The sequence below is a fragment of the Prionailurus viverrinus genome, chromosome F2 (assembly GCF_022837055.1).
Source record: "Prionailurus viverrinus isolate Anna chromosome F2, UM_Priviv_1.0, whole genome shotgun sequence".
In the NCBI taxonomy this organism is placed as follows: Eukaryota; Metazoa; Chordata; class Mammalia; order Carnivora; family Felidae; genus Prionailurus; species Prionailurus viverrinus.
The window spans coordinates 61,212,044-61,226,382 of record NC_062578.1 but is presented as its reverse complement, the minus strand read 5'-3'; the positions used below and the strand labels follow the sequence as shown (position 1 = coordinate 61,226,382).

The 14,339-nt window shown below is 35.3% G+C and overlaps 1 protein-coding gene across 1 annotated transcript in view; it reads left to right on the top strand.

The window, feature by feature from the left end:
- EIF3H (eukaryotic translation initiation factor 3 subunit H) overlaps window positions 1–14,339 on the top strand; it is a 92,969-nt gene that overhangs the window by 17,829 nt on the left and 60,801 nt on the right. The window contains exon 2 of the mRNA XM_047842511.1: window positions 4,815–4,971. Within this exon, the coding sequence (XP_047698467.1) occupies window positions 4,815–4,971 (157 nt within the window). The remainder of the gene's footprint in view (window positions 1–4,814; window positions 4,972–14,339) is intronic.

The following is a 14,339-nucleotide window of genomic DNA, read 5'->3' as shown; positions in this document are numbered from 1 at the left end:
AATAAAATGTTCACTTTTGGGTCTGTGTTTCTCAGTATTCTCACTGTTTATCAACACAGGGAGTCTTAAAACAGGAAAGGAAACTTTGTTTTAATCAGTTGTGTGCATTTCAGTCATCTGAGGAACTAAAAAGAGGAAGCCTGGCCCATACTTCCACATTAAGAGTTAGAATGAAGTAGGATGTTAGAATCACCTGGAGAATCTAAAACAAAACCATAAAGAAACAAAATCCCCACAAATCAATATATGAATCTCAGCCCAGATCAATTAACTCAGAGGTTGGATTCAGGCATCAGCTTTTTGTGTCTGTGGTGGTGTTTTGTTTTGTTTTGTTTTGTTTTGTTTTGTTTTGTGTTTAATACTGACGGCTCTAACATGTAGCCAGGGTGAAGACTTCTCTTCATTTATTTAAAAAAAAAACCTCACGGGCCATTTTGGTAAGCTAAGAACAAGTGATAATAGAGCTCTTGAGTATGTGGGGTCATTTGTGAACACTTACTAAACAAAATATAGGAGTATGTTTTTGTTTTGGAGAATATTAAGCTTTCATGTATCTGTTTTTAAAAGTAAGAGGAAGCATGACAAACAGGGTTAATTAAAAATATACCAGCACTGTTTTAGGGACAGAGGCATATGGTTTGGTTGGAGTGCAAGGAAGTGAAAGGGGGATGAGCTTGACTGAAACAGGACTTTTGTGGTAGAACATTCCCATCTTGTGGCTTGTGAGAATAGTGCTGCTAAAGATTAGAAGCTGTATTGCATTCTAGCAACTAATGGCGGTTTCCTGTTGATGCTACTTCTAGTGATCAGGGCACAAAACATTTGACCTCTAACACCATTCTCTTAGAGTCTTTTTGCTGCCTGACCCTGTAACCTTACACTGAACTTTTCTACTTCTTGCACAAAACTCTGCTTCTGCAACCTAGTTACAGGGGCTTCCTCAAGAGCTGCTGCCCCTGCATTCTGTCTGTTTCAGCCTCGTTACTACAAAGTTACTCACTTATTATGAAGTAATTAAAAGTACCTTGAAATTCGAAATCCTATCTCCCGTCCCTGATTTAATAATTTTGTGTCAGAATATCTGTTTCCTCATCTGTCAAATAAATGAAGAAATATTACTGACTTCATAGAGTACTTTTAGGGATTGAGTCATTGCATGTAAGACACTGACTGGAGTGTTTGATAGAAGTGATTGATAAATGTTCAGCATTCAGTCCTTCAGCAGATCTTTTTGAGTTATCTTTTATGTGCCAGTACCTGTTTGGATGTTGAAGATGGGCGAATAAAACGTCTCTTCATTTTTATGAGAATATTTAAGAGGGGAGACCATGAGCAGAACATGGATTTTTGTGTTGTAAATACCAAAAATCTTTGCAACATTTTTATTTAAACAGTAAATTCTTGTTATTTCTGTAGAATATCAAAAACTTGTATGTTAATTTGTTACTTCTGATCAGGAATTTCCTTTTGACATCTCCTCTCAAGTTTGAATTGCAAGTCCATTACATTATTCTTTGAACTAAAGAATTGAGATTTTAGCATGTTATATAGGAAATAAGAGCATAAAATGTCAAAGTGAAAAATGAGTTAGCTTAGTTTTGATAAAAATGTTTTTTTTTTAAATTTTTGAATGCTCTCTTTTATGAGATTATATTACAATGGCAAGATGACAGATACTAGAGTTGGAAATTACTTTAGTGATCACCAAGCCTTTCCTTAAGTCTTTTTATTTTGGATAACCTTAAATGTTAGAGAGAGTTCACCCTTAAAATTTAAGTCTTGTTTCCTGATACTGTCATCTGTGGCCCTTATTTTGCCTTTCAAAATTAAGACACATCCTCTAGTGCCTCACTGTTTAGAAAGTGCTCTTTGTGATTGTCCCTGCTGTGGAGAGAGATTTGAATTTATTGAAGTAGTTCTCATCACAGGGTTTTAAGCTTTCTCTCTTACAATACCCCTTCCTGTGTACACTTACTTATGTTGATCATCTTTAGCAGGTAGTTAAACCATGTGCTTCTCCTTTCTCTCAGTTGGAAACTATTACTGTAAATTTTCTCTCTGATCATATAGAGAAGTGAATAGAATAGGTCAGTGATGCTGAAAAGAGATGGTAGTTTCTCTTAGTTGGAGCACTGTGCTTCTGTTGATGCTGTATGAAATTGCATTGACTCTTTGGCCAGGCATATCAAGCTGCTGTGCTGTTTGGTTACATTGCCCTCCTACCCCCCATCCCTTTATAGTTCATTATTATTAGCGTTAAGTCAGTGTTACAGTATAAGTTATTTTTGAACTGTGATAACTCATTTTCAATTATAATAATAATTTTTTCACATCCCAGTTTTATTTGTAAAAGGAAATAAAGTTGTTTTGGCTTGGCTTCTTTGTGAAACTGCTGGGTACTTGTCAGCAACACTCCTTTTTGCACACACGAGCACCAGCTGTTTAGGAATCAGCTCTGGAGTTTGTCCAAACATCTACATTAAGCTTCGCAGTCTTGTAGCATCTCTCATTTACTTTGATTTCAACAGTGATTCAGCGATCTCATTAATAGGATTAAGTATCTACAACCTAGGCAACCTAGACAAGTTGGTAGGTGTGTTTATAATAACTTTTTATTAGTTCTCTTTATCCCTTCTTGGTCATCTGTGTTTCTTTTTTAAGTGTGACAATAATTGTAGCCAAGAGGTAAGTTGAATAGGAGTTAAATAGTTCTCCTTTTTTTTTTTTTGATTTTTAATGTTTATTTTTGAGAGAGAGAGAGCACGCACATGAGCAGGGGAGGGGCAGAGAGAGACACACACACACATAGAATCAGCTTCAGGCTCTGAGCTGTCAGTACAGCTGGGGCTCGACCCTAGGAACCATGAGATCATGACCTGAGCCGAAGTCAGATGCTTAACCAGCTGAGCCACCCAGGAGCCCCATAGTTCTGCTTTTTTTTTTTTTTTTGACAAAAATCAATAATATTGATCATTTATTACATGTCAGACCCTGTGTGAAGTATTTACTATACATTATCTCATTCCTAATGGTGTCAGTATTGCTTTGGACAGCTCCATGTTGCAAATTAGAAATCAAAGACTTAGGAAGAATAAATAGCTTTTGCAACGTGACAGCCAGTAAGTGTTGGAGCTGGAACTCCTACCCATACCTGCATGACTCTCAAAGCTCATTTTGTGCCTTTTAAGTAGAGAGGTCTTTTCTAAAGGAATGTGTAAAATTGTGCACTTTCTTCATTTCATACTCTTGAAGGTCTTAATCAGTTGAGGTTCTTCCACATTAAATTCTTTTCCCTCCTAGGGCGCCTGGGTGTCTCATTCGGTTGAGCATCTGACTTCGGCTCAGGTCATGATCTCACGGTTTGTGAGTTCGAGCCACACGTTGGGCTCTGTGCTGACAGCTCAGAGCCTGGAGCCTGCTTCGGATTCTGTGTCTCCCTCTCTCTGTGCCCCTCCTCCACTTGTGCTCTGTCTCTATCTCTCAAAAATGAATAAATGTAAAAAAAAAAAAATAATAATAATAAAAAAAAACCTCTTCTCCCTCCTGCTTGCGATCCTTAAGAGGTCTGGATCTTGTTGATATAGTACCTTTATGGGGTCTGTTCATCACAAAGTCTATGACTAACCCATTGTTTTAATTACTGAATTATTGCTATGAACATAAGTCTCCTTGTGATTAAAGTTAAAATACACAGCTTTGGAGTTTGACTTGGTTTAAATCTTGGCTCTTCCACTTCCTGGATGTGTGACCTTTAGCTATTTCTATTTTTGTATTCTTATTGGTAAAGTGATTATAGTCCTTTCTCCTAACATAATTGTGGGAATTACTTTCTAGGAGTTATTATTAATGATTACTGATACTGTGAACCTTTAAATTAATTGCCTGTCTAACCTTGCATTGTTACCTCTTTATCTTTATGGAAATGTTAAAGGAGAGAGTAATGCAGGAGCCAGTATTCTATTAGAGGTTATTTGGTATATCCTTCTGGTTGAGGAAAATTAGGTAGTGCTGGAGTCTGGGTTCTCTTTGATTTTTCTGTTACCAAACAGATCCTTCTTGGATACATGTTCCCATTGTTGCTTCCCTTGACTTAATGAGATGTTTTGTTCAGGAACCATCTTGAGAATTTAAGAAATTGTCAAGGGAATGGCCTGCTTTCAGGTTTTCAGGTAATTGAGGACTTTATCTCTATGTTATTGATGGTTTTATCATCTGTGTCAGGAAATTATCCTCCTGTTAACAAAAGTTAATAGGATCACTTCCTCTATAATGACCTTGAATTGAGGTGATACTGTTTGAAGCTGCTCCTGGATCCCAGACCTTTCGGAGCCATGACCTGAAGTCAAAAATGGACATTTTGGACATGTCTTCAGACTCCAGGAGTTTCAGGTGTATGTATGTTTAGATTATGTGAACTTATTATTTGTGTCAGAGTAAGAATTGATTTGTAAGAAAATTGGTTCTATTATATAATTCTGTGTTTTTTGCAAACCTACTTGTATGGTTCATTTTTTTCCCCTTGAAATAAAGGAAATAAAAACTGTAAGGATGATTTTTGAAAAAAGTTTTTTAATGTTTTTTAATTTTTGAGACAGAGAGAGACAGAGCATGAACAGGGGAGGGGCAGAGAGAGGGAGACACAGAGTCTGAAGCAGGCTCCAGGCTCTGAGCTAGCAGCACCGAGCCCAATGCGGGGTTAGAACTCACGGACCGTGAGATCATGACCTGAGCCGAAGTCGGATGCTTAACCGACTAAGCCACCCAGGCACTCCTGTAAGGATGATTTTTCAGCTCACTTCTGTATTTTCTTTTAGGTGGTATTAAAAATAATCAAACATTATCAAGAAGAAGGACAAGGAACTGAAGTGGTTCAGGGAGTGCTTTTGGGCTTGGTTGTAGAAGATCGTCTTGAAATTACCAACTGCTTTCCTTTCCCTCAACACACAGAAGATGATGCTGACTTTGATGAAGGTAAGAGTACTCATTTCAAAAATCTTTGCAGTGCACACAAATGATTTTTAACACATTTCTCACCATAACCTTTCATTATCTCTTACTGGGAGTCTATCAGGCCAGTCTAGTTCACTTGATTTCAGAGTTTCTTGAAAAAATTAGGCAAATTTGGGGCACCTGGGTGGCTCAGTAGGTTAAGCATTCAACTTCTGCTCAGGTCATGATCTCATGGTTCGAGCCCCAAATTGGTCTCTGTGCTGACAGCTCGGAGCCTGGAGCCTGCTTCGGATTCTGTGTCTCCCTCTCCCCGTCCCCCACTCATGCTTTTTCTCACTCAAAAATAAATAAACATTAACAGATTATGCAAATTCTTTGAAATGAGGATTTATATCAAAAGATTCATTAGTTTGGCCTTATTTGTAATTTGAGATTCCGATTTTAGTAATTTGGGTAGAAACTGTGTTGTTGTTAAACTTTCCCATTATGAAATCAGCTTGCAAATAACTTACATCGTGAAGGGCAAGGATCATCATTATGTGTCCAGTATCCATTTTCTTCTGTAGTATTTTGATTTAATGTTTGAGAAGATGAACTTAGCTATCTATTTCAGAAAGAAGCATTTCAGGAGGTTTTTGGGTTTTTTTTGGTGCTACAGGTATAATAGCTTTGTTAGCAAAAGCCAGTAGTAGATAAAACTTACACCAAAGGCCAAGGTCAATAACCTGAAAGATTAAAAAAAAATCCAGTTGAAAGTAATTTCTCACTTGTCTCAACACTCAGGGATCATTTTCTACATAATTTTTTTTATTATGATAAGAACAAGTAGTAAAATTTACCATTTTGAGTATATAGAGTGTTAACTATGCGCAGGTGTCATGGAACAGATCTGTAGAACTTTTTCATCTTGGAAAAACTAAAACTCTATATTCGTGGACCAATTGCTCTTTCCCCCTTTGCCAGCCTCTGGCAACCATCCTTCTGCTTTCTGTTTCTGAGAGTTTGACTTCTTTATATCTCATATAAGTGAAATTAGCAGTATTTGGCTTTTGGCTTTTTTGAGACTGATTTATCTCACATAACTTAATGTTCTCCAGGTTCGTGCATGTTATAGCATATGACAGGATATCATTTTTTAAGGCTGAGTAATATTCTATTGTATGTAATACCACTTTTTCTTTATCCATTCAACTGTTGATAAATAGATTGTTTCTGCGTCTTGACTTTTTTGAATAATGCTCAGCTATCTCTTCAGGGTCTTGTTTTCAGTTCTCTTGGATATATTCCCAGAAGTGGGATTTGGTGGATCATATATTAATTCTATATTTAATTTTTTGAGGAACTTCCATACTGCCTTTTAAGTGGTGACACCAGTTTACATTCTCCACCAATAGTTTGCAGGGGTTGCAACGTCTTCACATTCTCACCAACATTTGTTATTTTCTGGTTATTTATTTTTTTGATGGTGATAGCAACTGTACTAACAGATGTGAGGTGATATTGTGGTTTTGATTTTCATTTCCCTTATAGCGATGTTGAGTATCTTTTATATGCTTATTGTCTGTATGTATTCTTTGAAGAAATGTCTATTAAGATATGTTGTCCATTTTTAAGGATTGTTGTTCAGTTGAAGAAGTTCTTTGTATATTCTGGATATTAACCCCTTATCATATGTATGATTTGCAGACATTTTCTTCCATTCCATAGGTTACTTTTTACTTTTTCACTCTATTGATTTGTTTCCTTTGCTGAAGCTTTTTAGTTTGATGTAATCCATATTGTCTGTTTTTGCTTTTGTTGCTGGTACTTTTGGTATAACATCCAAGAGATTATTGTCAAGACCAGTGTTAGGAAGCTCCTTCCTTATAATGTCTTCTAGGAATTTTATGCTAGTACCATTCTGCTTTGATTACTGTTGCTTTGTAATATGTTTTGAAATCAAGATGTGTGAGGCATCCAGCTTTGTTTTTCTTTCTCAAGATTTTGGCTATTTAAGGTCCTTTGAAATTTCATATGAATTTAGTATTTTTTTTTTCCTATTTCCATAAAAATACCATTGGGATTTTGGTAGGGATTACATTGAATCTGTAGGTCAGTTTGAGTAGTACATTTTAACAATATTAAATCTTCCTAGCTATGAATAAATGCCTTTCCATTTATTTGTATTGTCTTAACTTTCTTCCAACTGTTTTATAGTTATCAGTGTACAAGTTATTCCCAATTGTTTTTATTCATTTTGATGCTGTTGTGAAATTTTTAAACAATTTCCTTTTTGTCATTTTTTTCTATGTAACTTTAAACTGATGACTTTTCACTTGGATAAAATGTTATGTAACATTTCACATATTCATGGTACCTTGAAGATATTAATAGACACCAAATATAACCTTGCTAAGGTTAGTACCTTGATATTGCAATTTGGTCAACAAAAATCCTTTTTTTCATTAAAGTAATACCTTTAGAAACCAACCAAGGCTATTTTATTCTAGGCACTTGAGTATTTGTGCAGTATGTGTCTTTTTTTTTTTTTTTAAAGCTGACTGAGCTTTCCGTGCTTCGTCTGAACTACTAAAAAATACTGGATTACGGCTGGAGATTCTCTGCAGTAGTAGATATCTCAGTTCCTCTCTTTACCAGCATATCTGGAGGGTGCTTAATTACATTGCAGTCATAACTTTTTATTTTTTTATTTTTAATTATGTTTATTTATTTAGAGAGAGAGAGAGAGAGAGAGAGAGAGAGAATGCACGTGCATGCAAGCTCCAGGGAGGGGCAGAGAGAGAGGAGGGAGAGAATCCCAAGCAGACTCTGAGTTGTCATTATGGAGCCCGATTTGGGGCTTGAACCCATGAACCATGAGATCATGGCCTGAATTAAGATCAAGAGTTGGATGTTTAACTGAGTCACCCAGGCTCTCCTACAGTAATAACTCTTTTAGAGCTGGAAGACCAGGGGAGAAGACAAAAGGATTGTTAACATAGTTTTTTTTGGTTTGCAAGTGAGGAGTCCGAGAGGTTCACTTGAAGTGACATACTCAAGTTACTGTGTTAGTGGCACAATTGGGAATAGAATCCATTCCTGCAGAGTTTATATTGTCACATAGTTTTCTCAGGTAATTTATTTTGTCTTATAAAATTCTCAGTTTTATGTGCAAGGAATAATTAGTGCAATTATGGTAGATGGAACAAAGCAAAATATATTATTAATTTTAGATCTTGATCATTGGATGCTGACTTCTCTTATGGGCTTTCAGGTAATTGACCAATATGCTATTTCATTAACATGTACTTTAAGAAGCTCATTAAAAGTTATGTTAACAACCTGGAGATAAGAAATTTCAATTTAGCGTCAAATAATAAAAAATTTGTTGGGAATTGTGTGCTGTGTACTGTATGTACATTGCCTGTAATTAGTTGTTACTCTGCACGTTTGAAGGTTTTATCAGTCTCATTTTCTAAATTAGGAAACTGATGCTCAGTAAGACAAAGAACTTGTCCAAAATCATTTAACTGGGAATTTATAGAATAGGGATTGAAATCTTTGGCTGTCTGGTTCCAAGTCTCATGATTTTCCTGCTATATGTTGTTGCTTTTGGACACTTAGTGAAGTGGAAGCCAGTGATTAAAAGGGTGTAGAGTGGGGAGCATCATTACTTTATGTCTGAAATCTGCTTTTTGGATAAAACAATTAAATTTGTTTTTCTTGATTTATCTTTAGAAGCTGGTAGGATTTGCCATTTTTCTTATATGTATGAAAAATCTTAAGATAATACTTTATATTTCTGCCTAGCCTTGTATAGGCAGTCTTGAATTTTAGGTTCTCTCACATAATTCATTTAATTATCTGAATAGGCATTAGTATGTAGTCACCATTAGATTTTTATCATACCTAGATACAAGCTAAGTGTTTTCATTATATGGATGTGTCTTGGAATAGAATTGTCCTGAGTATTGATTATTTTAAATCTTTAAATCTTTCTAAACATCCATTGTTTTCCTTCTGTTGTTGTTATTTTTTGCCTACTGAAACTAATATCTAGGGAAAGATCTTTTCTTCTGCGCTTCACCCTTTGGAAGTAAAGTACTCACAAAATATTTCATAATTTTAATGGTTGCATATTTTGAGTTGCTTAGGTGTTTGTTTGTTTCTGTGTTTTTATTTGGTGCCTTATGTAAAGTGGAGAGTTTTAATCTGTGGTCTAATGTGAAATGTTTTAAATTAGGGGCTGGCAAGCTACAATCTGTGGGCCTGCTTTTGCATGTAAAGTTTTATTGGAACACTGCCATGCCCATTCATTTATGTATTTTCTTCTGTGGCTGTGTTCCTGCTACAGTGGCATAGTTGGGTAGTTGTGACAGAGACCATATGGGCACCAAACCTGAATTTTTTTTTAAACTGTTTGGCCCCTTAAGAAAGTCTGACCACTTCCTTCATACACACACACACACACACACACACACACACACACACACACGAATATATATTCATTCATATACGTGTGTATATATGTACATATACACACACATGTGCATCATATATGAATATATAGTCGCATATATTCATACATATGTATATGTATACATAAAAAACACATACATATACACACATACTTTGTTATTTTTTTCTGTCATAAGGTTAAAGAATAAGGTAGTAAATAGTACTCTCTTTCCATCATAAATAGATGACTTTTTTTTGTTGCTTATTCCTTCTAGATACTGCTCTTAACATTGACTCTTAAGTCTAGAATGTATTATGAGCACTGTAATAAAAATGTTGATGGGGTGCCTGGGTGGCTCAGTTGGTTAGGTGGCTGACTTCAGCTCAGGTCATGATCTCATGGTTCATGGGTTCAAGCCCCGTGTCGGGCTCTGTGCTGACAGCTCGGAGCCTGGAGCCTGCTTTGGAATCTGTGACTCCCCACCTCTCTCTGTCCCCTTCCCAGCTCATGCTCTGTCTCTCAAAAAATAAATAAACGTTAAAAGAATTAAACAAACAAACAAACGTTGATATTACTAGGTATTTGTTTGTGCATCTGGAAAGTATCAGAAAATGTAGTGTTTCCTTTATTTTAACGCAGAGTACTCCCCCCACCATACCGAGCTCTTGGTGTTTAGGGGAACTGTGTATAGATACTGGGAAGAAAGACATTCAGTTCACGGTTGTAGACTTGTGAATCAGGTACAGGTTTCCGCGAACGTGGAGTGTTTCTGTGAAACCTTTGTCACAAAACGAAGAAGCGGTTACCATTAATTTATATGGAAAAAATTTTGAGCATTCCCAGACCCCAAAAATAACCTCTCTTAGGCTTTTCTGATACCTGTATCAGAAAAGGCTTTTCTGATCTGTATCCTTGCTAATGGATACACAGAATAAATGAAGATGAAGCACAGATGCTCACACAGTTCTAAGCCATGGCGACTTGGTGCTTGGGGAGGATTGGCGGGGCTACTCTCACTGCTTGCCTTGTATGCTGCCTCTAACAGTTCACTGCGAAACAAATACTGAAAGTTGTTTTCACTTTTCGCCATTTTTTGTAAAAGCGGAAATTCTCTTTGGATTTCTTTCATTCAGTCTTTTGTAAAGGTGAAGTGGTGTACTGTCTGGAACTGTGAACTTCCAAAAGCAGGGTATGCCGGTGTTACGGAAAGGTAATGAATGGTATGAGGCCAGAAAACTTGGGTGGGAACCTCAGTTCTGTAGAGATCTGTGTGACGCTGAGTGACTTTAGTTCTGAACTAGTTTTTTCCTGACTGTGTACTATCTTTTAGCACATATTAATTGCTCACTTATTGAGTACTAGAAACATAGCTGAAGGATAATTTCTTTATGAGATTATGAGATTAATGCCACCTTGGATTATGTTACAGTAGCATGATTCAAAACCAAGAAAACTTGTGGCATGAAGTTTTTCTTTTTTGTTTCTTTCCATGAATTCACCTTTTTTTTTCACATGTGATAACTTTTCCTTTAAGTGGCTTAAATCTTGATATACTTCTATATTACAGGATTAACTTTCTAGTTAAAAGTGAGGTAACTCACTCTCACCAGAGAACATAAGCTTTTTAAAAATTGAGTGGAAAGGCTCATATTAAAATTCCCATTAGGGGGCACTATTATCAAGCTTAGGAGAACTGGAGACTAATTTGTTTTCTTAGACATGCAACCCGAGGCTTGCTAAAAGGGAAAAATATTTTCATCTGATAAGATTCAGATACTGTTTTATACAACCGAATTCCTTAAATATGTTATAAAGTGCACTGAATTAAACACAGATCCAATAACTCACTGTCTTGTTTTTCAGCCGACTAAATCAGTTTAATATTGCAGGTGATATAAGAAGCTTACTTTTTTTCTGCTTCAGAGCCAAATCCATAATTTTCATATTTGGAGTGGACAACTTTTTTATTTTGCTCTCTTTAAGTCCAAAGGATGATCCTTGGACTTCAAATAAGTTTCTTTCAAAAGCGAAGCATGAAGACTGTTGTACTACTAAAATGCAGTTCGGGGAATGAAATGATGCCTAATTTACTCAGATAGTATGAACATGTGCAGCCTGCATAATTTCTGAAGTAATTCCACACATTGACGTGATATTATATACACACAGATAGCTTATGGCTTTTTTGTTCATTTTCAGGTACTTGAAAATTATTTTTTATTACTCATGTTTGGTGTTAGAGCAAGAAATATTGCTTTAGACTGTTACACATAATTATTTTGTTATCATTAGCCTCCAAAAGAAAAGCAGTGGTGTAGAGTTTTAAACAGACTTTTCAAAGGCTAAATAGGAATTGGCAAAAATGTAATTACAGTAAAATGCATTGGGAATAATTTTTCACTGCATAGGTAATATTTTTGTACCACTGGGTTCAGAGAGAGTAGGTTTTGTCTAACTACATTATTTGCAACACTTTCCACATAACTAAACCATAGTTTGCATTGGAGAAAATCTCTGTTTAATCACTTGCTTCCTGAACTCTCACCTTCCTTCTCTTTCTTCTTAGTTTGCCTGCAGCCCACACCCAGGGCAAAACTGCTTGAAACGTCCTCCATAATTACTATTTTGGCTTTGTATTGCTTTTGAGTTCAGGGAAGAGTTGAGTCAGGGTAGAAAAAAACTTTCATCTTTTTTTTTTTTTTTTAAATAAGATGGGACATTGTGTGACAAGACTGATATTTATTATTTTGTATTATCTTCTGTCTGTGTGAATAATCAGTGATCATTGTGATCTGTTCGACAGATTCATTTTTTAAGAAACCCTATTTCTTTTACTGCATTTTTCCTAAGGAGCTTTCCTTGGTGCAGATCTGGGAAATATATACAGACAGTTTTGGAGGGTGTTTTGAAACTTATTGGAGAAGTAGGAGCATGTTTACTTCGTGACCTCAAATCATTAAGAGGTATCATAAAATGTTTCAAATATCTCAGGAAAAAAATTAGTTCTTAGTAATTCATTTCAGCATTTATTGAGCAAATTACATTGAATGGTTGGTGGAAAAGATCCAAAGATAGGAAATCCTGGTTACTGCTTTGAAAGATTTTAAGTGGGAGAGAAATATGTAAAGAATTGTGAAACAGAATTGATGAGTCTAGAGTGAGGAACGACAAAAAGTGATGGGAACACTCAGATATGAGTTACTAATTCCTTTTGGGGGATGACTTAACAGGAGAGGTGAAGCTTGATTTTGTAGATGGGTGTTGCTTGTATTTTAAGTAATTTTTAAGGAAGTTAATGTCTTGTGAATTTGTTCTAATTATTGACATTTCTGGGCCCTCATAAATAACACAAGCATCTCTAGAAATAAAGAACAAATTATTTAGTAGGTATTCAGCTTGGCATCTTTATTGTTCAGTGACAGTTATGTTGCTTGACAATATTTTTCAAATTTTGTTGCTGATTCTATATCCAGGTATAGAAGCTGTTTTTGACATCTAGACTCTTCTGATACATAAAGGATGCCTGATGATAATTTCGTGCCATGTTTATAGAAATCTGGGACCCATGCTGCACTTAGCTCTATTTAAAATAGTAAATGTTTAAATGTGCTATTTAATGAATTTTAAATATTTAATAAAAACATTTCATGTATGTTTCATTTTAAATGAAACTAGGTATAGGTAGGTAACTAGAGAGAATCTATACACTGAATTATGATATAATTCTCCTGGGTACTCATCTCTTTGTTGTTATTCATGGTAGTATTTTGAAAATGTTAAACCATTCACATTTAATGGCTTATCACTGAATCTTCAGGGCAATGAACTTTAGGTTATTGCTTGCTTAAATTATTTTGATTGCTCAGAAAGCCTATGGTTTGTGATTTGAAACTAACTTGAGAATCTTACTTTATAGGTTTAGTCTTTGGTTTACTGAAGTGATTAGAATATGAGCCATACAATCCAGATATGAAGCCTCAATTCCAGTGTTTTTATGCCCTTTTTGTTCTTTTCGTTTGGATATTTCAAGATATTAAATATAAGAGGATAAAGTCTAGCTTCATTTTAAAAGTTTGACGAAATTTTGTTCATTTGTTTAATGTTTCAAAATTTAGGTTTTTTTCCCTTTTAAATGAGTTGAGGAACTCTTACGTATGGAAGGATATATACTATTGAAAATGTGGTCAAGGTAAAAGATTTTTCTGCTTAAAGAAATTAAAGTGCTTTACACTATACCCTCCCTTGGTCCCTAAAGTGTAAGTGCTATGGTTTGGAAAGGAGCCAAGTAAAACGTGTTCAAATTTTGTGCAGACTTAAAGTAATACTTTAAGATTTGAAAATTACAGGTGGATACAGTACTTAAATAGTATTTAAAATTCCTAAGTTTCCCAAGTCTAAAAGTGTAATCCTTAAATTACTATTCCCAGTGGTTTACATTTTAATTAAATAAGAATTGTCTTACTTTTGAACCCAGCAACTTTAGGTATAGATATTTGAATTTATTACTGAACTTTAAGGTAGTAACCATTAAAAATGAACTGTTTGGGCACTAATTAAAATGTCAAAAATCTACAGTTACAGTGTGTAACCAAAGATCCTTGCTCTTTCTATTTTTCCAAAAATTATCCTAAGCAACACAGTTCAGGCTTGCTTCCTATCTTGCCCAGAAGTGCTAACTAGCTTCCGGCCCCAATTAAATATATTATGCCTGATTTGCAAGTTTTATAGAATGATAGATTAATTATAATTAGATTTGATGTTTTGGTGCTAATGCTGAGTTTTCCAAACTGCCCTTTATATTAGAAGAGTGGTATCGTCATCATGCCGTGCTCTGTTTTACGTTTATCTGTGTAGGTGAAATTTTCATAATTTTCATACACCTTGAAACTTTTACTCTTCATGACTTATGTTATTACCACTTTCAGAGTGGTGTTTTCCTACCTTTATTCCC